Source organism: Hakea prostrata, chromosome 1 (assembly GCF_041222555.1).
Source record: "Hakea prostrata isolate BN-2017 chromosome 1, UWA_Hpros_2, whole genome shotgun sequence".
Classification (NCBI taxonomy): domain Eukaryota; kingdom Viridiplantae; phylum Streptophyta; class Magnoliopsida; order Proteales; family Proteaceae; genus Hakea; species Hakea prostrata.
In genome coordinates, this window is record NC_142600.1 from 12,948,116 (window position 1) to 12,970,343 (window position 22,228).

The 22,228-nt window shown below is 36.6% G+C and overlaps 2 protein-coding genes, 1 long non-coding RNA gene and 1 other non-coding gene across 4 annotated transcripts; all 4 read left to right on the top strand.

Annotated features, from left to right (window-relative positions):
- Positions 1-3,382: 3,382 nt before the first annotated feature.
- LOC149027590 (uncharacterized) lies at positions 3,383-4,738 on the top strand. Its single transcript, XR_016172010.1, has 3 exons — positions 3,383-3,731; positions 3,847-3,930; positions 4,454-4,738. It is a non-coding gene; the product is annotated as an uncharacterized LOC149027590 (long non-coding RNA).
- An 885-nt stretch (positions 4,739-5,623) lies between these two features.
- TRNAF-GAA (transfer RNA phenylalanine (anticodon GAA)) lies at positions 5,624-5,696 on the top strand. Its single transcript has one exon. It is a non-coding gene; the product is annotated as a tRNA-Phe (tRNA).
- Positions 5,697-7,262: 1,566 nt separating this feature from the next.
- Positions 7,263-18,461, top strand: CPSRP54 (chloroplast signal recognition particle 54 kDa subunit). Its single transcript, XM_089164018.1, has 15 exons — positions 7,263-7,552; positions 7,693-7,825; positions 8,885-8,952; positions 9,053-9,154; positions 9,597-9,749; positions 9,895-9,972; positions 11,794-11,919; positions 12,019-12,121; positions 15,132-15,232; positions 16,083-16,220; positions 16,306-16,449; positions 16,696-16,771; positions 17,500-17,585; positions 17,719-17,847; positions 17,939-18,461. The coding sequence occupies exons 1-15, from the start codon at positions 7,370-7,372 to the stop codon at positions 18,047-18,049; spliced, it is 1,731 nt and encodes a 576-aa protein (XP_089020144.1). The 5' UTR covers positions 7,263-7,369; the 3' UTR covers positions 18,050-18,461.
- Positions 18,462-20,061: 1,600 nt separating this feature from the next.
- Positions 20,062-20,862, top strand: LOC149027593 (uncharacterized). The gene is made up of 2 exons (XM_089147119.1): positions 20,062-20,329; positions 20,401-20,862. The coding sequence occupies exons 1-2, from the start codon at positions 20,177-20,179 to the stop codon at positions 20,572-20,574; spliced, it is 327 nt and encodes a 108-aa protein (XP_089003245.1). The 5' UTR covers positions 20,062-20,176; the 3' UTR covers positions 20,575-20,862.
- The last annotated feature ends 1,366 nt before the right edge of the window (positions 20,863-22,228 follow it).

Below are 22,228 nucleotides of genomic sequence, written 5' to 3' on the forward strand. Positions count from 1 at the left end.
GTTCAAAAAGTTATAGATATAGATTCACAAAAGTTAACACCAACTTTTTCACAAAAGGTAACCCCAACTTTTGCCAGGAAATAGGGACGTAAATAGATAATCAAAATTTGTTTCCACATCTGTTTTACGGTTATAGGGTATCTGAATTTGTTCGATTACAATTATGATGCAAATATGATATATCTTTTATTACCAATTATTATATATAAAATTATCAGATTAACTGTTTAGATTTTTATTTTTATTTTTTTACACTTTTTTACTTTTTTTCTTATTTTCTGATAAAATAACTATCAAAGTTGCTAAGGGCCTGTTTGGTTACATGAGTTTGGAGATTTCAAATATCTAGAAATTTCAAATCTATAGATTTCAAATATATGGAGTTATAATTTATAAAATTAGATGTTTGGTTGTGAAATGAAATCTGTGGATTCATCCTAAAAGACTATTTGATTGACATGATTTTTGTGAATATACAAATGTATAGTTTTTTTGAAATCTCTAGAATTCACCATTTACCCATAAATCTACAGATTCACGTTTTTAGTGTAAAAATGTGAATATCTAGATTTCATGAATCTATAGATTTTTACAACCAAACAGGTATAATTCTCAGATTTATGAATCCAGAGATTTCAAACTCTAGATTCATGTAACCAAACAGGCCTTAAATTATTAAATTTCAAATATATCCACAAATAAAATGGTAAAGATGTAAACAGGTAGTCAAAAACTTGTATTTAATATGTATTCATGCCTATTTAGAATAATTTACTTAAGAAAACAACCATCCGATTATCATCAAATCCTACTGAGCCCAAAAACCAACAGTATATTATCTGAATTCATCAAAATATTATAGGATACATATATGATATTACTACTATCCGGTCCAAATTTGGTCCGTTTAGTCGTTTACACCCCTAGCTGAAAGGTATTATTTATGGGACCAACCCAAATTGAATTGACACGGTTGCTAAATGTATCAAATTATGGACTAGCCGATTATTTACGATCAATTCCGATTTCAAGGTTTGCACAAATATATGTTTTGCCAAATATTATAGGATACATATGTGTTTTTCCTAATTTCTTTTGGTAGATATATGTTTAGCTTAATTTATGTCAACATAATGAGAAAATACATCTACCAATCTACCTCACCCATGAAAAGTTATTCAACTTTTTTTTTAAGTGGAAGGGTTTTATATTTAGGGGATGGGAATATCACACATACCATTTGCCTAAAAAATATCATAATTACAAGTAAAGTTCGTCTTTTTAATATAAACAATTGAATTGGAATAGGCATACATAGAACAATTTTGATCCTTGCACAAATAAAGGTCATTTTGGTAAATAAAAAAATACAATATCCTTAGTTAATTATTTGTGAAAACCAAAGGAGAGGGAAATGCAAAAAAAAAAAATTAACTACAAGTGACATGAACCAAATCTCAAGAGGTTAGATGAAATTACTCTTTTTTAGTCATATAAAATTAAGTTGTGACTGAATTTTAGATTGCAAATGAAAATTACTCACAAAATTTTTTTATTTTTCATTATGGTTGATATCCATTGAGGCCTTGAGTTGCACTAAATAATGCCAGGTTGGACAATGGCTGGCTAAAACCTGTCCCAAACTGTATGTATTTCACCTCTAGCACCTTTAGCCCAACCTAATCAACATTTTTTCCAAGACAACTTTGAATAGCTCTTTTATTTTACCATCGTCAAATCAGTAATAAATATTAAGGTCCTTATAAAAAGACTTTTGAACCCATCATCTTTTTGGACTTACTGCTTTTATGTAGGAAGGTGTTGCCACTACATTAAAAACACATCCACACCGAGGCATAATTTTACCTTCTAAAATAAATTCCCCCCCCCCCCCAAAATCTAAGAGTCGTATGTTAATGTATTCCTGGTAATTAACCTAGAATTAAAGTCATTATTTACATCAAGAAACTGATAAGTTGGGACAAAACTACCAGGCCTCGAAAAACAAAAAGATTTGTTCCATAACCATCCAGAAGATGCAATAATAATGCTAGTGAATTGCAACAAACTACTAATTTCTCCAATAATATTAATACTCACATGGTCAATAAATTGATTACCACCATTTAGACATAAATAAAAAACTGACAATTTGAAAATAAAACGACTCTATCAACATAAGAGTTTAAAGTAAATGAAGTTCATCACTAATAGCTTCAACCCCAACTATAGTCAGACTGAGAAAAGGGGGAAAAAAAAATGGCCAATGCAGGTTGGTTGAGTGGTCTCGCTAGGGGTGTCAATTTATAGCCCGAACCGACCGCCCGTTTTATAACCCGAATGGCCAAATGAAACTTTAATGGGCCGTAATTGGGCTCAGGGTTGTGGAGCCCGCACCAACCTGAAAAGCGAACTGGAACCCATTATAACCCGTTTTGTAATTTTACATTAAATAGTATTTGAATCGTTATATTACTATTAGGCAGTTGGTATAGACAATTAAAAAAATTAAACATGAATTCAAAGATCAAATAGTCATTTTGTCTTTACTAATTAGATATACCTTTATCCAGGTTAATTTCGAATTCTATTGATTGCTTTGATCACAATTTCATCAAAATATTAATGAACTAATAACAACAATGGCATAAGTTCATTCCATATAATTTTCACTTTTGTTGTAGGATGCTCAAGTGTTTATTCTTGTTAATTTCCTTACACACCATAAATCGTTATTCAACTGAATCAACCCGAATCTAAACCATTAGCCCGAACCTAAACGGCACCAAACCGAAACCGGCCAGAAACCATTATTTTGCTAATGGACTGTGTTTAGGCTAGGTGTTTTTCAGTCCGAAACCGTTAGGCCTAGCTCGAAACCGCCCCGTTGACACCCCTAGGTTTGGCTAATACTTAATTGAAGAAGTGATGGGTTCAATTCAACCGTTCGGCATTTCATTTTTTGAAAACAACGTTGTGATTATCCTATAGATTAACTTTGTGATTATCCAATAAACTAATGTTCTCATTTTTCTTTTAAGTTATTTATTATTATTATTATTTTTTAATAATTTCAAGCGCAAAACCGGGATACCACTCTTTGAAACCAGCCGTTTTGAGACAGAAACGAAACCGAGTCTGGAATCCGGATTCCCCACCACACACACAAGACACAACAGTGGTGGGACCCACTATTAGTAATAAAATTAGGTGTTAGTGTCACCACTATTATATGATGGAAAAACAAACGACTTTGACAAAACCACTTATCTTTTATAGTTTTATAATTTTATTCCAATTCTCCGATCTGGATTGGAAAGGATTAACTATAGACTTCACTAGTGTCTTCTAGAATTGGCTCCACTGGATTCTCATTCCTTGCCCCCCCGTCATCCAAAGTCTCGAACCATCATCGTGTTTCAGGACCAGCATTTCAGATAACCTCCCAAATCGGAAAACAACTCCAGTGGCCCACCTTCTCTTATATATACCGAGCGTTTAGGATCCATTGACTTCAACTTTGAGATTCAGATTAAGTCCGCGGTCTTTTCTTGCAGAAAAGGTTACCTGTAAATTTAAAAACCCAGCGATTGGCGATGAGATTTGTGTTGAAGCCAGTATCTTTGAATCGTATGATGGAAGGAGCTCGTAGGATGCCTCGTTATTTCAGTGAAGGTAAAGGTAGGATATTGAGCGAGGAAGAAAGAGCAGCTGAGAACGTCTATATACAGGTAATTAGTCACGATCATCCCTTTCAATCCATGTGAAGTGTTATTTCAATCTCTTTCCATCATTTTATTTTGAGTTTTGGTCTTCATTACACATTTTTCTATGGTCTGATTGAAGAAAATGGAGAGGGAGAAGTTAGAGAAACTGCGACGTAAGATGGAGAAAGGAAAAACAACTTCAAACAACGAGAATTCGCAGAAGGTATAGACAGAATTTTTAATTTATGTCTTATTAATGTTTTTTTCCATCAATTTTAAAGATTTTTAATGTTGTGGATGAATGAATCGATCTTTTTTAAAAGATGATCGCTTGGCCCCGTTAGGAACCAGATGTTGCCCTACCCCATCAGTGGGGTAGGGAGGCCATTTCGGAAACTAAGAAATTGAACTGATCACAAAGTTCTGATTATTTGCACGATCCTTTAGCTGCGTGGGAAAAAGCGGGGGGGGAGGGAGGAGGAAAGGAAAGGGGAAAGGGGGGACACCCACACAACAAAGGGGAGGAACCAGTCCCACCCCCCAACCAAACAAACATGGATTTAAAGAAAAGAGAAATACAGTTTCAAGAATTTCCCCCTTTTTTCCCATCTTTAAAACAAACGCAGCCTTAGTTTATATAGAGTTTACTTGGTGTTCTTATCATCGGATGCGTTTGTGCCTCTTTATCTCTCTTGCCTTATTCGGACGATTATTATTATTATTTTTATTTCTTTATGTCTTATCAGAATACTGAAGAAGGCGCCACCAAAAGCTAGTGCTGAGTTTACTGTAGCTTTCCCATGGTTGGCTCTTGCTTACTAAGTACAGTTGAGAAGCTTATGTACATTTAATCATTTCAAGACTCTTGGTGTGTAATGTTTTATACAGTGAAGATGTCAATAAAAATACTGCCTGCAATGTAAATGCTTTGATCTTACCCAAATGTATCAGTGCAAATGACTTACTTATTTCTTTATTTAGTTTTGGATATGGTTTTACTGAAGCTCTTCAAAATGAGTTTGAGCCTTGAAGGACTCATAAATCCAGCAGATAATGTTTGTTGGTTCTATCTTTCTGAGAATATCACAGTTACTCTGCTAATTTACCTATTAAATGATTCCTACACGTTGGCCGGGCCAAGGGTGGACTTAAGACCAGCTGAGCAGCAGGGTGAGCCAATGCTAGCGTTGCACGACTTAAGATTTTAGTAGGTATGCCAACGAGCGTAGCTAAGGTTTTCAATTGCGTGCTAAAACTGTTTAATGGTATTAAACTGCGCTGTCTAAAATCGCATTGTACTATATCGTTCAAAATTTGATATCCGTACCAAATTGAGGGATATAAATGTAATTTTACAATTAAAATACTTTAACTTCACCCTATTCATAATTCTTTCAAATTTTTTTCCTTCATTCATCTTTTTAGATTTACTTGTTTTGTCTCTATTAATTAGATTTACTTGCTTTGTCTCGTTAATATTAGATTCTCTCAACTGTTTGATAGCAATTTAATTAGGATCTTAATGAACTAATAACAAAAGTGGCATGGGTTTGTTTGTACTAAAAGTGTACCGCACTAAATATCGTGTTTAAGCCGTTTTCCTGTATTGATTTAATACTGAATACGTATTGTATCGTGAAAATTTGGTATTGTACAATCTGGTTTTCAGTATTTAAAATTAGTATCGTATAAAATTATGGAAATCGTACCAATTGACAATTGACACCCTTAATTATCTGCGTAGCTAATGAGGATGATAGCTTGTTAACGTCGGGGATCAAATTTGGAAAGGTTGAAAGAAATAACCATGTCGTAGCTTGGACCGACAAAGTAAGCAAAAAGCTTTGTGACTTCCCGTGTTTGGGGGAATTCAGACTTAGGATATGTTGAAAAATGTTAATATGTATTATCACCAAGCGGGGATAGCTCAGTTGGGAGAGCGTCAGACTGAAGATCTGAAGGTCACGTGTTTGATCCACGTTCACCGCATTTTTTAATTTCTATTCAGCCTAGCAACGAGTATGGGCCTGTTTAGCCGTCTCAAGCCATTTAAATGGGCCCTGATGGACACTGAGTTTTTTTTTTTTTTTTTTTTTTTTTTTGTGGTAAACTTCACTAGTTAAATGGGAAAACACCTTTAAAATTAAAGGTAGTAACAACTTCTGATTATAATTTACCGAACCAATTGTAAATGACAATTAAATCTTTGAGAAACCATGAACCAACAGTAGGAATTGAGTTATGTAGGAGATAATAACACTAGCCAGTTTATCATCTTTAGAATAATACTTGAAACCACATGAGTATGCATGAGTTACAGCATATTAGATTTGGGGTCATTTATATTCACATGCCCAATTTAAAGTGAGAACTAGCATCTTGGTGAACTACCAGGAGGATGGATCATCTATTTTTTATTATAGATAACATTACCTCAAAGCCAATCACATATTTATTTTGTTCTCATATGAAATCCTCCCTATACACGAGAGAATAGACTAATTGCAAACTTGAAACCCCAAACAACAAGAATCATTATGTATATATGCATGCTTCATGAATGTCTGACCATTAGGAAATTCTCACGCAAGTACTTTGATGCCATCAGATTGTATCAATAATGTGGATGTGGTGCTTTTAGCATGATAATAATGAAGAAAAACAAAGCTCTCCTTTCCCCTTCTCTTTGCAGTTTGCACCACCCATTTAATTATTTGCAAGCCCATTAACCAGTCATCTAGTTTTGGTTTGGGCCTTGAGAACCATATGGCCCTTGCAAAGTTGCAACCCTTCAAAATATGATCCACCTCTTTTATTTGTGCGTTACATTTTTGACATAATGGATGGCAAAGGGCTGCCCTGTAGACATACCCTTGTGCACAAGCTCTCCACATGAATGTTTTATCTTAAGGAGGGAGTTGTTATTCCAAATACATTTCTAAACTTTATTCGCCACAGTCTTCCAGCTAGAAATGTGAGATGCTGCCGTGTTTTATTGTAACTTTTGGTTCCTTGCATTAAGTAGAGCATGATAGACTCTTTTTGACCCAAAAACTCCATTCTTACTGGCAAAAAATGAACGGTCTCACTTTAGTGCTGCGTATTAAATACGCAGCTCAATGCTGTCTGGTTGGGCGTTACACTTTTTACTCACTTGCGGAATGAATGGTCAAGGTCAAAATCTCTGTCAATCCCCACAAAAATGGATGGCGGGGTTCAAAGGATCGAGGGGAGCAAACGGTATAGGAATCCGGATCTTCTCCCACGGGGAAAAATGAGTGCGGTCCCATGGCCCCGTGACAAAAAAAAACTTTGGGTTCCACCCTTTTTTTTTTTTTTTTTTTAAAAAATTTTTTTACCGTGAACCCCACTGATATTTATGATCAGTAAGCGTGGGGGAGCACTTTGTGCTCCTAGTCAGGGTGGCTGATCCGGACTCACAGTACAGCAGCCCTTAACCATTGAGCATTTTATTTATTTTGTGTTTGTTTTATTTTTGTAAAACAATGGAGCATTTTCTCGGAGCATAATAAATTAAATAATAAGGAGATAAGTAAACAGATAAAGTAACGGATTACGAGTCGGTGTCGCAAAAATCAAAATCGCAGAGACATCCATGAACTGAAGGACTTCAATAGTGAGGAGTGTTTACTGTCTGATCAATGGAAGCTATTCCTTTTACGGTCGTGTCTTCCCGCCATTTTTCCACCGCTCATCTTTCACTCTCAGTCTCAGCAAACCGTAGCTTCTGCGATCTGAGGAGCTCCAGAGATTCAATTAAGTTGAGTTCTACATGGTCCGGTTCTAGCTTCTCCAGGGAGCTCTCCTCCAGAAACCTATTCTCGGTATGCATAATTGGTTGGCTTCAGACCTAGTTCTCTGTAGATTCAGGCTCTTGATTTGGTTCTTGAATTTTCAAACTCAACTTGAAAGGGTTCCCCCCAACTCTCTCTTTTAAACTTGCATTTTATTTTGTTGACCTCAGAGAGAGATATGGGCTTTTGTTAATTCCAAAAGTCTTAGTGTTCGAAGACAACTGCGCAGTGTTGTGAGGGCGGAAATGTTTGGGCAGTTGACTAGCGGCCTCGAAGCAGCTTGGAACAAACTCAAAGGGGAAGGTTAGCCATCGAAATTTTATGTTTGTCTAAAATCTTAACCGAGAATTCTGATAAGAGATACTGTATATGTAGTTATATATAGATTCTAATTAAGCAACATTAGTTTTGCTATTAGTTTTTCACTCTCCACAGTTTATAGTAAGAAGCACACACACTGACACACATACATTGAGCTATTTGTGGGCTGATTAGTCTCAACTTGAAATGATCCGTGCACTGCTTCTTCCAATTAATATAGGCAAATAGCCGTTTAGTACCCTTTTTCATGGACAGATTTTTCTTTCACATTTCTTCCTTGCTTTCCCATTATAAACACTTCCCTATAACATTAATGTATAACAGTAACTGAATGATATTAAATAGACCATGTGAAATTGATTTACATAACATTGCTAAAGATTATAAAGGTTTCCTGGTCTGTAAAATTAACTTTCTCCTGGAGAACTACAACTTTCCAGGGAGGTCTCTTAATGCAGCTTTTAATACTTGAGGAATAAAGGTGAACCCAACATTAAGTGTGATTTGATATATATATATTCTTCTTTCTTCCTTTGTCTTTTATCAGAATCTATATCTCCCTCTATTATAAGAATCCATCAAAGGAGAGAGGAAAATATAGAAAGAAAATTAACAATAAAAAAATTCATATAAAAAAGAAGAAAAAGAAAAAGAGAAAGAGAAAGATAAAACTAAAAAAATGACAAACATACATGTAATCATATATAATGGATTCCTATAAAAAAGGGAGAAGATGAAAGGAAAAAAACAGCTTAAAAAAGTTGGTTTAATCAATTAAAGGGGCAAAAATAAAAGGATAACTAGGCCATTTTGAAACTCCAGGAGAGAAGGAGAGGTAATAATTCATCTTTTTTTTTTGGGAGAGTCAGAGGTGAAACTTTTGAGAGGGGAGTGAGAGGAAACAGAGAGTAAGTATTTAGGGGGGGGGTGGTTCCCTAAGTCCATTGTATCTGACACTCTTGCTGTTATACTTTCCGCCTTCTGTTTGTAATATTATGTTCATTAGCAAACCGTGTTTCTATAAAATTTATTGTCTTTCAGAGGTTCTTACCAAGGAAAACATTGTGGAACCTATGCGAGAAATAAGGAGAGCTCTTTTAGAAGCAGATGTAAGTGTGTATGTAACTGTAGATGTGACTTCATTAAAAGGAAAAACATATTTCTGTTTGTACAAGAGGCATCTTCACAATTCTATTATTTGGTGCACAGGTAAGCCTGCCTGTTGTAAGAAGGTTTGTCCAAGCTGTGAGTGAGCAAGCTGTTGGCGTTGGCCTCATTCGAGGAGTCAGACCAGATCAGCAATTAGTCAAGGTAGGCCCCGCCTAGAACATGCAGTAGTGGTGGAGCCTTGTGCACTTGGATGCTCTTATATTTTTTTAATGCAATTCAGTGTTACCATTTCTGGATGATATTCCTGAAAGCCATTTTGTTCACATAGAATAAATGTAGAACTTAACCTAGAAAACTAATCATATGTTTTTGTTTCCAAACTTCCTTACAAGCATCAATAAATGCTTACGGATTAATGCTTGGGTTTGAACTATTTAGTATGCTGATGTCTTAGTTACAACAACTTAGGTTTATATCCATATTAATCCCATCATGAGCTTTCTTCTGTGAGTGGGTAGGGGGGATGTCAGTCTTGAGTCAAATTTTGGACTTGATAATTCTTTAGTGTTTCTCTGATGAACTAAATGTATAGCTTGCTTGTGTGAAACAATGGTTGATCCATGAATACATTTTATTTTTGCAGATTGTGCATGATGAACTTGTGAAATTGATGGGTGGAGAGGTCTCTGAACTGGCCTTTTCAAAATCTGGCCCCACAGTGATATTATTGGCTGGTTTGCAAGGTGTTGGAAAGACCACTGTTTGTGCAAAGCTTGCTTTGTATCTCAAGAAACAGGTCCCTTCAACAATCCAACTGATTCATCTCAATCTCATGCATATATGAACATTTGTACATATGTGATTGTGTTTCTCTAGTGTATCTTGGGACGGTTTAAAAGAATTAATCTTACTGACAGTATTAGATACAACACCAATTCCAGGGAAAGAGTTGCATGCTTGTTGCTGCTGATGTGTACAGGCCTGCTGCAATTGATCAACTTGTTATTTTGGGTGAACAAGTGAGTTTTCCTAGAATTTTCTTCTTTCAAAATGGAGCTCTTTGTGTTTCCTAGTTAACAAAGCAATTTGTCTTTTAGATATCAAATTTTGGTTTCATAATTCATATATATATATATGAATCAGGAGTGTGGGTTCTGTCTAGGTTTGTAGCTCCTGAATTCCACAATAGAATTAAACTATTGCGGCACCTTAATTTACAAGAAGAAACAAAGAAAGAGAAAAATAGTTTATTTTGGTTATCTAATAGCTATTGAAGGTAATGGTAATTAGTTTCATGATCTAAATAAGCAATTTCAATATAAGAATTAGGGCTCTCTTTGGCATTTTCTCCCCCTTTCTTTTCAAATTTTCTTTGATTTTTTGAAATAAGTCAATAATTGGTTTGCGGTTAGGAGGTTAAACTTGTTCAGTTGCAGCAATTGAAAATAATCCTAGAACAGGAAATCAAATTGGTAATCCACTGTTGAGAATATATTCTCTCTTTAGTTTTTCGTACTCCATAGAATAGAAAGAAGGGATAGAAAATGGTCAGGGTGTGTTACCTGCATGATGATCTAACCAACAAAAACGAATGGATACCTTGTGTTAGGTATTGCCTCTTATTCAATGACCTAACCAGCTTCAATGCAGACATTTTTGTTCTTCCAATGCGTGGGAGTTCTGTAGTTCCACTGCACCCCGGGTTCAGTGTAAATCTTGGCAGCAATGGCTTTTCTCCTCTCCCTCATCTTGTTTGTCTCCCTCACTCCCCCCCCCCCCCCAATGTTGGAACTGCCATGATGACCTTTCGGCATTATTCTTTAGGCACCACCACTTTCACATACATGTTTCTCTCTGTCTATCTATAGTCTAAAGTCAAAAGTCTAAACTTCCTGGAATCACAAAGAAACATGAAAACTCTGGGGCTTTGCACCATTCATTGGATGAACATGTATGAATTTAACATGAATAAAATCTCTTCAACTTGCATGAATAATTACTTACAGGAAAGGACTAAAATGCAATAAAGCACTCTCGAACACTGGCTTCATATTGGAATGATGCAAAGGAGGAATAATCCTCATTTTCTACTAGCCTTGAATCTCTGTCTTTTTTCACTCTCTAGTGTAGCCAAATTCTAAAAGTAGAAACTCTTTCAATCAAGGGTTAGTAGGAATTGGAATTGTGAATACAAGGAGAGGTCGTTTTTGGCATGAATGCGTAAGCTTGGCCTTGAAATTGATTTTCATAGATGACCTTACAAAGTGCCTTTGAATTTCTTGACCCCTCCAGGGGGGTTACTTATTTTTCAAGGTTGGGAGGATGAGGAAACTGTTGGTGGACCAGTGGTTCTAGGAATTAGAGTCTATCCTATCACCATTTATTTTCCTTAGTGTTTCTTCTTTCAGAATTTTAATCAAATAAGAATTTTGCCCATGCTGTTAACACATTCTTGTGAACACTTCAGATCGAATAAGCTGAAATGATTTCAGCTTCTGAGAATAAAATATCTCTTCAGTTTTTCAAGATTTCTTTGCAAATTGATTTCAGTTTTATGCAAACCCATCAGCCTCAGAAATTGAAACAACTCTTGAAAATCGTACCCTACTTTTTAAACAGTAAACAGAAAGAAATAATAGTTTAGATAGGATTTTTTACAAGACCTATTTACCGAATAGAGGTGCAACTGAGTCTTGTGCACTTCAGATTCATTAAATGATCACTCTGGTCATCTTTTCAGCTTAATATTGTGTGTTTTCTATTCAATTCTCTTTTTTTAGTCACTTTTCGTTGGAGAATGGTTTGAGTCATTCTTGTATTGAGATATCTTCTTGAAACAGGTGAATGTGCCAGTTTATACGGCTGGAACTGAGGTAAAACCTTCAGAAATAGCTAGGCAAGGTCTAGAGGATGCCAAAATGAAGAACATAGATGTGGTCATTGTGGATACTGCAGGAAGACTTCAGGTTTTGTGACCTGTACTTTTAATATTGGTGCTTCTGTAGCATTTGTTCACTAGTTAATATTTGCTGATGAGGATGTATTTGATGCAAATATACAATTAGATAGATAAAGCAATGATGGACGAATTGAAGGAAGTGAAGCTGGCATTAAATCCTACAGAAGTTTTGCTTGTGGTGGATGCAATGACTGGCCAAGAAGCTGCAGGTATTTGTACCCCCCCCCCAAAAAAAAAAAAAAAAAAAAAAAAAAAGAAAAAAAGTGTAGGATTTGTTTTAGTGTCCTACAATACTAGAGTATGTTTTATCCATCATTTTTCCCCTTTGGGTTGGTCAATAGAATATAGAAGAACATATCACTAAGATCAATACGCAACACTTTATATTTTAACTTTCCTTACACATTTATCTTATGTCAGTAAACTCACAGGCTGTTAATTATCTTTTTTTTGTTGTACCTCCCTTATAAAACATCTCAATTTTTGGCTTTTTGAGTGATCCTTATTTTGATTCAAAGCCTAAGAAATTCATAAATTTTATCAATATTTCTTTTGAAGCATGAAGTGAACACTTCATCATGATAGGGAATGGTAATAGTAGAACCTACGTAACATTTGTCCAATTCTTCTTGTCGTGCTCCTTCTCCGCTCTCTTTGGGAGAAAGCCCTTGCTTCCATTTGGCCTAGGTCAAGGCGCTCTTATGGTTTTGCTCGAGATTGGGTGTCGTGCTTGAGAGTCTTCTCTGGCTCTTCCTTGTGCGACCAAGTTGGCAAGCTAGTGTTCGGAGCAATTATCCACCATTTGTGGTGGAAGTGCAGTCTTAGGCAATGGTCCTCCAAATCTTGTCTAGATCCCTGGACAAGATTTGGAAGGCCATCTTCTTTGAGGTCTCATCCAGACTTCTTTCTTTTCCCCATCCCCCAGTGACCGTCTCACCCAAGAATAGGTTGATTGTTAGTTCCTGGAGTCTCACCTCTCCCATTAGGCCTTCTTCTTGAAAGGTTCCCCCCCCCCCAGCTTTCCCTTTGTATTGTCTTGGCTTTGTTGTCTTTTAATCTAATTATTTATTCATCCCAACAAAAAAAAAAAAAAAAACTTCTGGTCATATGCTTGTTTTTGACAAGAATTAATGATTTATATAGATGTGTGACAAGCAGACATAAAATTACCTTGGGAGAGCCGGTGAGAAAGGATATCCATGGGTTAGGCCTTTGTATCAGTATGGTCTTAGATAGGGCTGATTGGAATGCGTTGATCCATATACCCAACCCCGTTTAGTTGGGATAAGGCTTGTTGTTGTTTTTGCTTTTTTTGTTGTGAATAGATGTTGAGACAGGATTCAACATAACTTCATGCCCTGAATTGGTGGCTGTTTAAATGTATCAAACATGTGCGAGTGTATTGTTTTGGATCTATTATTGCTAGTAATTAAGGAATCATGAAAATCGTGTTTTGTCAAAAAGAATCAAAATCTGTGATGGGAAATTGATGATAATTCAGAAAACTGGTTTGGATGATGCATTTTATTTGCTCTTTTGTTTCTTTTTTTTTTTTTTTTTTTTTTTTTTTTTTTTTTTTTGGGGGGGGGGGGGGGGGGGGGGGGGTTTGGGAATAGAAGACTCAGGAGGTTCAACCTTGAGACCTACTGTTGAGCATGGGCTTTTAGGAGACTACAGCTTAGCAATCACTCTAGGTAGTTTTTTGGGCTTAACTTGACTTGAAATATGGACTTATGGACTTCTGGGCTATATGTTTATATCCTGAGGTCTTAATTTATATTGTTTTGGACTTTATTATGTGCCTTTTAAAACAAAAGTTCATTGTTACTAATTAAGTATTTTTAACATTCTTAATTCTGTCATTGCCTTGCCGTGTAAACATAATTATGTACCTTACGTATGGTATGCCTACATGTTCGTAATAGCAAAGAAATGTGAAGGGTAGCTCCTGACTGGTTGGATCAATATGACCTGGTTTGGGAAGTCAAGCAGCCAGTACTGGCCCACCCTTGTTCTTGGTCTAATAAAGTCTGGTAGAGTTTAGTCAGTTTTCATGTCACTCGTTTTATCATGTTGTATTGAGATGGAGCTACATTTTGTAGGGGTAGGCTTCTTTGCCCTTTGTCTCTCACCCACAACTATCGCAGGTGTTGAAACAGGGTTTACTCCAATATCCAAGTGCAAGAATACTCAATGTTTCGTTCATTTCTGCCAATCAATTACAATAGCTGCCTTTCTATAGGCGGAGAGTCTGAGATCAACTTGCAGAACTTGAATCTCAATAAACAAAACAATAACTTGACATATTTAGGAAACTACTAAAAAGTTACCAAAAAGCTAGAGACTTAGACAACTTGAATAGCAACTAACAAAACTGAAAACTACTTATGCAGAAAATTCCGAAGCAATAGAATTGGTTATCTAGGTGATAGGATTTGATTGGTCAAAGACCAGGATCCTAGTGAAGATCATGCGCTGCAAGTTGATTCTTCTAGAAGACCATCTGGGCTGGCTCAATCAGGTCCTTCCAGGCTGGCTCGAGTCGGTTCACTTCTGGATCTCTGAAACTGGTTTAGTGGTAGTGGGTCTTAATTCTGCTTCCTCTTCTGGTCAGTTGTTTGGATCTATAAGCATCTTGATACTTGCTTGTTTGTGCGTGCATGACTTTATTCATGTACCTATTTTTATGTTTTCACATGGTCCTCATCATCCTCCAGTTTGCATGTTTCTCTCTAGCTTATCCGTATGCTGTAAAAGACTTCCTCCGGTGGCCCAAGAAAAGCACTTAAACTTTGCTTTCTTTCCCAGTTATAAGGTTCATTCACGTACTCTGGGGTAGATATTACCAGTCTGTAGGAGACTGCTGTGATGGGCCCCATCATCCTGCCACTTTGCTAAGAGGGGATACATAGACCAATTACATAAATGTATTTGCTGTGTGTGAAACAGTGAGCTTTGGGAGCCCTATGGTAAGGCCAAAATGTAGACCTGACATGTTTTACTCTGTTCAAAGCCCTTATGGAAGCCTAATTCCAAGACAAGCCAAGCCCAGAATTCCCCAGGAAAAGGCCCAATTAAAAGCCCACATTCGTAGACCCTGCAGTATTTAGTTGAATGTTTCTGTGGACTATTCAGCACATTGTAGCCCTACGTTAATATGCATATGACTATAGTAGGTAAAAGTTCCTCCATCTTAATTCTTGTGGTTTTTTTTTCCAGCTTTGGTCACGACATTCAATCTTGAGATTGGAATCACTGGGGCCATACTTACAAAGCTAGATGGAGATTCTAGAGGTGGATCTGCTTTAAGTGTTAGAGAGGTTTGATTTTTCATTATGTATTTTTCTCCCAGAGTCTTCCTCATAAAATATATGGTCATACAATCTTCCAGCCTGTTGGATTGATGTTTATGTGACATTCTTCTTATTGTCAAGTTGTCCACTTTGTCTTGTGCTGTTTTTTCAGAAGTCTTTCAAGTTTCAAGATCTTAGTTTTAAATACCTTGGGGGTGGAGTTGTAATTTCATGAGCTCCTGTGTCTGGGTGCAGGGGCCATCCGACCAGGCAGCTTTCTTTTTTACTATGTTCAAATGATGTTATAAAGTAAGTTTGCAACTAGCTGAGTTAATACACATGCTAAATATGGGTTCTGTAATCTACTTTAGTTACTGATCTGCTTGGGATGACCTCTTCAATATAGAGGAGATTGTTTGCATGAACTTAGTTTTAGTGTTTTGCTTCAGACATTCAGAAGACTTTCTTAGTTCGCCTGTCTTTGTTGGAATAGTCTGTCCTGTTTCATGAGTTGGATTTGGTTTTTTGCTGTCATTATTTTCCATTTCCAGTTATAAAGTAACAATAAATAACGCTGTACACAGTGGACAAGGATCCCCTTTTTAGGAGGGTTAAATGTACGCCACCTTATCTCTGTTGTCAGAGAAACTGTTTCCAGGAGCTGAACCCATGATCAAGCATCCAGCAATTGTGCAGTTAACCCTCATAACCAACATGCCAAGGAGGCCTTCATAACCTTGTTTAAAATGCATATAAAAAATGAAACTGTTTTAAACATGACCTTCTTAACCTTGATTAATATGCATTTCAATAATGAATTGTTTTATCATTATATTTCTATTCAGTAGCTAACACTGGGATATTTGGATCGTTCCAGGTTTCAGGAAAGCCGATTAAGCTCGTGGGCCGAGGAGAGCGTATGGAAGACCTTGAACCTTTCTACCCTGATCGTATGGCTGGGAGAATCTTAGGAATGGGGGATGTTCTTTCATTCGTTGAGAAGGCACAAGAAGTTGTGAGTATGAAGTTTGAAGTGGTGTAATTTTTTCCTCAATGAAGTTTAGTTTCAGTACATGTTTATGATTTGAGTTAACAAATAGATGCGGCAAGAGGATGCGGAGGATCTGCAGAAGAAGATAATGAGTGCAAAATTTGACTTTAATGACTTCCTAAAGCAGACTCGTGCTGTTGCACGTATGGGTTCAATGACTCGAGTTATTGGAATGATCCCTGGAATGGGGAAGGTATCATTCTTATCTTCTTTATTTATTTAATTTATTTGCTCTTATTTAATGTTTAGATCGTCCCTTTCTTTTGTTTATGGAGAGACAGTAATAACATAACAGATACTAGTCTAGGGCTATTTTATTTAATTGGCAATGGTATCAAAATGGTCAGAAGGTCAACAACTTGTCCAGATTCGTTTAGTTGTGTTTAGTAGATTTAAAAAGATTCTATAATTAAATCTCCACTGGCTACATCTGAGACAGGTAACTCCAGCACAAATTCGGGAAGCAGAAAAGAGCTTAAAGATAATGGAAGCAATGATTGAAGTAATGACTCCAGGTCCGTTTCATTCCTATGCTGTTAGATGCTCTTTTTCTATATAGATATACAGGATGGGTTTGGCATCTTGTCAGCATAGTTGCTCATGGTGAGCCTCTTCTCATTACTGATATCAACAAGAAAAACTGTAAGTTTGCATAACAACACATTGACAATTAGAACTATGACATGAGACAATCAAAGTTCTCCAACAAGAATGCTGCCAAAATGGTAGTAGTAGTCTGCCTGCAGTTGAAATAGAAAAAGTGAATGGAAGGCACCTATTGTGTACTCCCAAGTCTCCAATCTATTTATATTGTGGATTGGGCCTCTCTCTTCCTATGGGAGAATGCCTTGAGATGAAATAGAAAAGCCAGCAGTACTAATTGCCCTGTAAGTCAGTTTTCAAATATATGTCATTTTCAACATGAAACATAGAGTTCAGAGTTCTGAGCTCTCACATATCAAACTATTCGACTAATTGGGGTTTGAGTCAGTGCTTAATAAAATAGTACAAAAAATTTAATAATGCAGAGTGTTTGGGAACATTTAAAATTGGAGTATTCTACCTTGTGTAGGCATGAGATACTAAATCTGAAGCTAAGGTGCAGTTTTAGGTTTTTATTTCTCTGTGAGATAATAGGTAGCCAGATAGAACAGCTAGAAATTTTGGTGAAAGATTCTTGGGTTGTGTTTATTCTGTAGAATCTTCTATGACTGACCTTTTGTCATCACCTGGCATCTTGCAGAGGAAAGGGAAAAACCTGAACTGCTGGCTGAGTCTCCTGTTAGAAGAAAACGAATTGCTGCAGAATCCGGGAAAACAGAGCAGCAGGTGAACACAGTTGTAGAAGTGAACCCTAATTCTTTCACAAAAGAGCTGGGTGATTTTCCAAGGATGAACATGGTATAGTATAAATTTTGTAATTGTTGTACGACTAAAAACTAAGATAGCCCCTCTGTTTCAGGTGAGTCAACTTGTTGCCCAGCTTTTCCAAATGCGAGTTCGTATGAAGAATTTGATGGGAGCTGTGGAAGAAGGAGGATCTATTCCTGCATTGAGTAATCTCGAAGAGGCACTTAAAACTGACGAAAAGGTCAAAGTATATGTGATAATTGCATTCATGTTTCATGAGGTTTAACTATACAGATGACGCTAAGATTTTCCATCTCATTTCTTGGATACAGGTACCCCCTGGTACTGCAAGAAGGAAAAGGAAATCAGAGTCAAGAAGGCAATTTGTAGATTCAGGATCATCTTCAAGGCCAAGCCCTCGTGGTTTTGGAACTAGGAATTGAGACTTGTTCCTCCTGGTAATCTCTCTTTCCTCCGATAAAACGGTTCTGCTCTGCATGATGATTGTTAAAGTAACAGAACACTATTAATCGGAATGGACCCAATTGATCAAACAGGAAGAAGAAAAAAAAAAAAAACTTTAGATGTTATAATCATAGCAACCTTCTTAATTTTGACTACAAGTAAGGAAAGACATGCATAGCTGAGGCCTCCTTTACTGTATGACAGTGAATAGATCTGTTTGGAGAGGAAGGATCCATAAGGCTATGTTGCTGTTGTATGTGTAAATTCATTTTCTTTACCATCAAGGTAGCTCTATTGCTAATCTAACTAATACTTATTAATCATGATTTTGACTCGATTCTGACACTGCCTGATGTTTATATGTATTATTCCTATCCCTTATTCCCTTATATATAAAAATTACCTTTATACTAATTTCAATTTCTTTTCTTTTCTTTTCTTTTTTTTAAACCGATTTTTTTGATATCAAGTAACACTAAGAGGGAAATTGAATCAAATTTTAGTTCAAATCTCATAATTTAAGGGTCGGATTTAGGTTTATGTTTGGGTCAGGTTCAATTGTTTAATTTCTTATGATTTGATCAAAATCAAATTATTGATGGAGGAGCTAGATTTGGTGCCACCTTTAGAGTTACCTCTAATATTATTGCCTCCCTCACATCCCTTAACACCGATAGTCTAAGTTTTTGCCTGTCAATTTATAATATTCTCTTCATATCTTGAACTTAAAAAACACTGCTAAGGAGGAGCATGCTGCATATTTCAAATTGTAAAGATTATGATTGGGCCCCAGGCAGGAGCAATACCCAACAATAAGTTGGGTATAACTTGAGTACCTCAACACAAGTTGGGTATGATTCAAATACCTCAACATTATGATGCATATTTCTCAAATTTTGTGAAGATTATGATTGAGAGTGGAAGAAATAGTAAATAGTGAAGAAAGATAAAGGGTCAAGTGTGAGTTTTCGTTTAAAGTTATTCTTGTCTTATTGAAACACTCAATTTGTTTTTATTTATATTAGCACTTAGCTTTGAAAGTCTAACAACAGTAAAACTAATTATCGCAACAAAGACCCATTCTCTTTTCTTGCAAAAGGAATTTTAGAAACAACCAGTTTAATCAATCATAACATCTCTATCAGCTCAAAAACAAAAAGTGGATGATTTAGGCTAAGAAAGAATTATGCAGATTCTAAATGGTCGGTTTTCTCCATTGCTGCCATCATAATCAATCATCGTCGCTGTTGTCATGCAATTCATTAACTGGCGGCTGCGATGTCGTGGGGATTTGTGGGCCATCTAGATTTTTTTCTTTTTTTACAGCGAATCGAGGCTTGGGGGTGAGTGAAGGATGGAGATTGATCAAATAAACCGGTTGGTAGATAAACTGAACTCGTCAGAATGGTTCAAAAGGAAACAAAGTGTATAACCAATCAACCAATTTTAGAAGTGACACGTGGCACTCATTTTTTAGCGGCCGCTGAAGATTTAAACCCTTAAACCCCTCTTAGAAAAAATAATAAAGTATTAAAGAGCTAGGAGTAAAACCCTATAAAAATTGTATAATTATTCAGTTGAATTAGAATTAAATTAAGAACTGAATCTAGTAACTTCCCCAAAATTAAGCCTAAAAAACAGAGAAAAAAATTTAAGAATTTGTTAGACTTAATATTTTTAGTTGATTTTATATAATAGTTATCCCCATCATAAAAAACTATTTTACGCGCAAAAAAAAAAAAGTGACATATGAAGGGGGCATTACGGTCATTTAGGAGGTCCTTCAAGGTTCTGTTAACGGTTGATCCCGAGTCCCCGACATATTCTACGGAGGACGGAAGACTGGGGAGAAACAAACAAAGGGCCCCGCATCATCTGCAAGTTTGGTGGTGACTCTCACACCACACGTGTCTCAACCTCTGCCACGTGTAGATTCGTAGTTTCCAAAACGTACGCACCCCCAAGAGTTTCCAAAAAGGAAGTCCCCTTCTCTCTCTCTTTTTGCGTTTCATCTCTTCTGGGAGTGATAAGAGAGAGAAGGTTGCAGAAGCATACACTTTTCTTCCTTCACCAAATCTCATCAATCAAGAATCAATTTCCAAGAAATGGCAGCAGCAGATGGATTCGCAGAGACATCTCTTGGAACATTTCCGGAAGCTGATGCAGAAGCAGAATTAAATCCAGGCATGAACAAGAACTTGCAGTTGCAGGCCGATGCCACACCTGCAGAGGTAGCAGCCACAGCAAAGGATATCAAGGTTTTCTTTTCTCTCCCTACTTTCACTTTTCTTTATATTTGAAAAACAAAAAATATAAATCCAACTTGCAGGTTTCAGATGTTGAAAAGGAACTTATTTTGAAGGAACAAGCGGATATAGCGAGGAACAAAAAGAACGAAAAAGATGGCGTGCAGAAGCTGAAGTCGGCGGTTATAATATCCGGTGTGGTGGTTGCGGTGATCGGTGCAATCTTCGCCATAACCAAGAAATTGAGAGAGAAATAATTAAGTTAAGTCTATCATCCTTTTTTCGATGATTGCCACCTAAAGGATTCTAGTCAACGTGTTGTTTTTTGGTATTTCTTCGAGAGATCCGATCAGTATTTCTTATTTCTGTGTTCGGATAAAATTAAATATGTTATCTTTCTTCTTAATTTTTCCTCGTTTTTTTTGAAAAGCTTTGTAATTTTGTGAGAGCTTGATGGTTGTGTTTTTGAATTATATAAGAAACGCCAAGCTTATTAGTGATTATAAATTTCATTCATAGCTCACCGCCATGACTTGCTTCATTTTTCGTTTACATTATCTTGAGATGCCAATGCCATTTTATCCATCGTAACTGGTTCTGAGTGGTTGGCTCAGGGTAAAGATAACGCGGTTCATCTTAACTTATTTGAATGGCCCTAGGTAATATTTGAAACTTAAACCTAATCCTTTTGTTTTTGGATTCGATTCCAATCCAAATAGATCATGAAGCATCTGATTTTAGGTTTTTGAGATTGGCTCACGGAACTTTTTGACCAAAGAGAGAGATTCTCAGAATTTTGGGATCGATTTTGATTTAAACTGGGATTGTTTCGATCGACAATACTGGATTTCTTCGTAACAGCTTTGTAAGGTGTAGGTTTTCATTGAATCACGAAGAAATAAGAATATTGACATAGGAAGAGACATTAATGGAAGAGTTAACGTACCTCCTAAGCCCAAATTGATCTGATTTTTCTGTTAATTTTAGCGTTGAACTTAAATGTTGCGGATTAAATACACATCACCTATTGTTCGAGATCAATCTCAACCGCAGCACTGAAGTGAAACCGCTGGGTATGAGGGTTACTTTTCCCTTGGAGAACTCCCTGAAGTATATGTAGGTTGGGCTTTCTCGAAAATAGTATCCTCAGTTTTTGCAGATCGTTAAAGAATTACCCAGAGTTTGAAAGAACTTTCCCTGAACTGCACAAGGATTGCAGGACTTCCTCATGATGTTGAATGTTTTTAAGAAGTTAAAGCTAGAGAGGTTGGATCGCTTTAGCGTTGGTGGATTTCACGAGCTTCTTTGCATACCTAAGCTGCCTTTCAGTTTCATTGAGATTCATATCGACATGACACGATATGAGAGCTTACCAACACCAGGCGTCACGGCATTTAAACACATAAGAAATTTTACCAGACATGCCAAATATGAAAATTTTGGAGGGATTTGGATTGACAGAATATAATAAATTGTGTGAAGACGGAGAGAAGTAGAGGTTTTGTGAAGAATACAAGGAACGATGATCATGTTTTCAGTGAAATGATGATATGTGAATCGGATAGACAATGTCGCGTGATGACAAATCACCATAGCCAGTGCCCAGTGGAGGACGAAAGAAAAACATCAGATGCTCTTGAAGGAGGGAGGAACAACTCCACAAGTGGAACCACCATATCAATGGTGTGAAGCTGTTCCCTCCCTTCCCCTGAGGTAGTGGAACCAAAATCTGAACAAACACGTCTCCCATATGTATCTTTCTTCACTTCATCTGCTATAGGGAACGTTTATATATGTGGGGTAACATTGAAAACTGGGGAGAAGAGTAGAGACGAAGAAGGTTCTTCCTGACACAAATTGATTCCCGGTGTTGATAATGAAATAACTAGTACCGTTAGCAGGTGAATTATG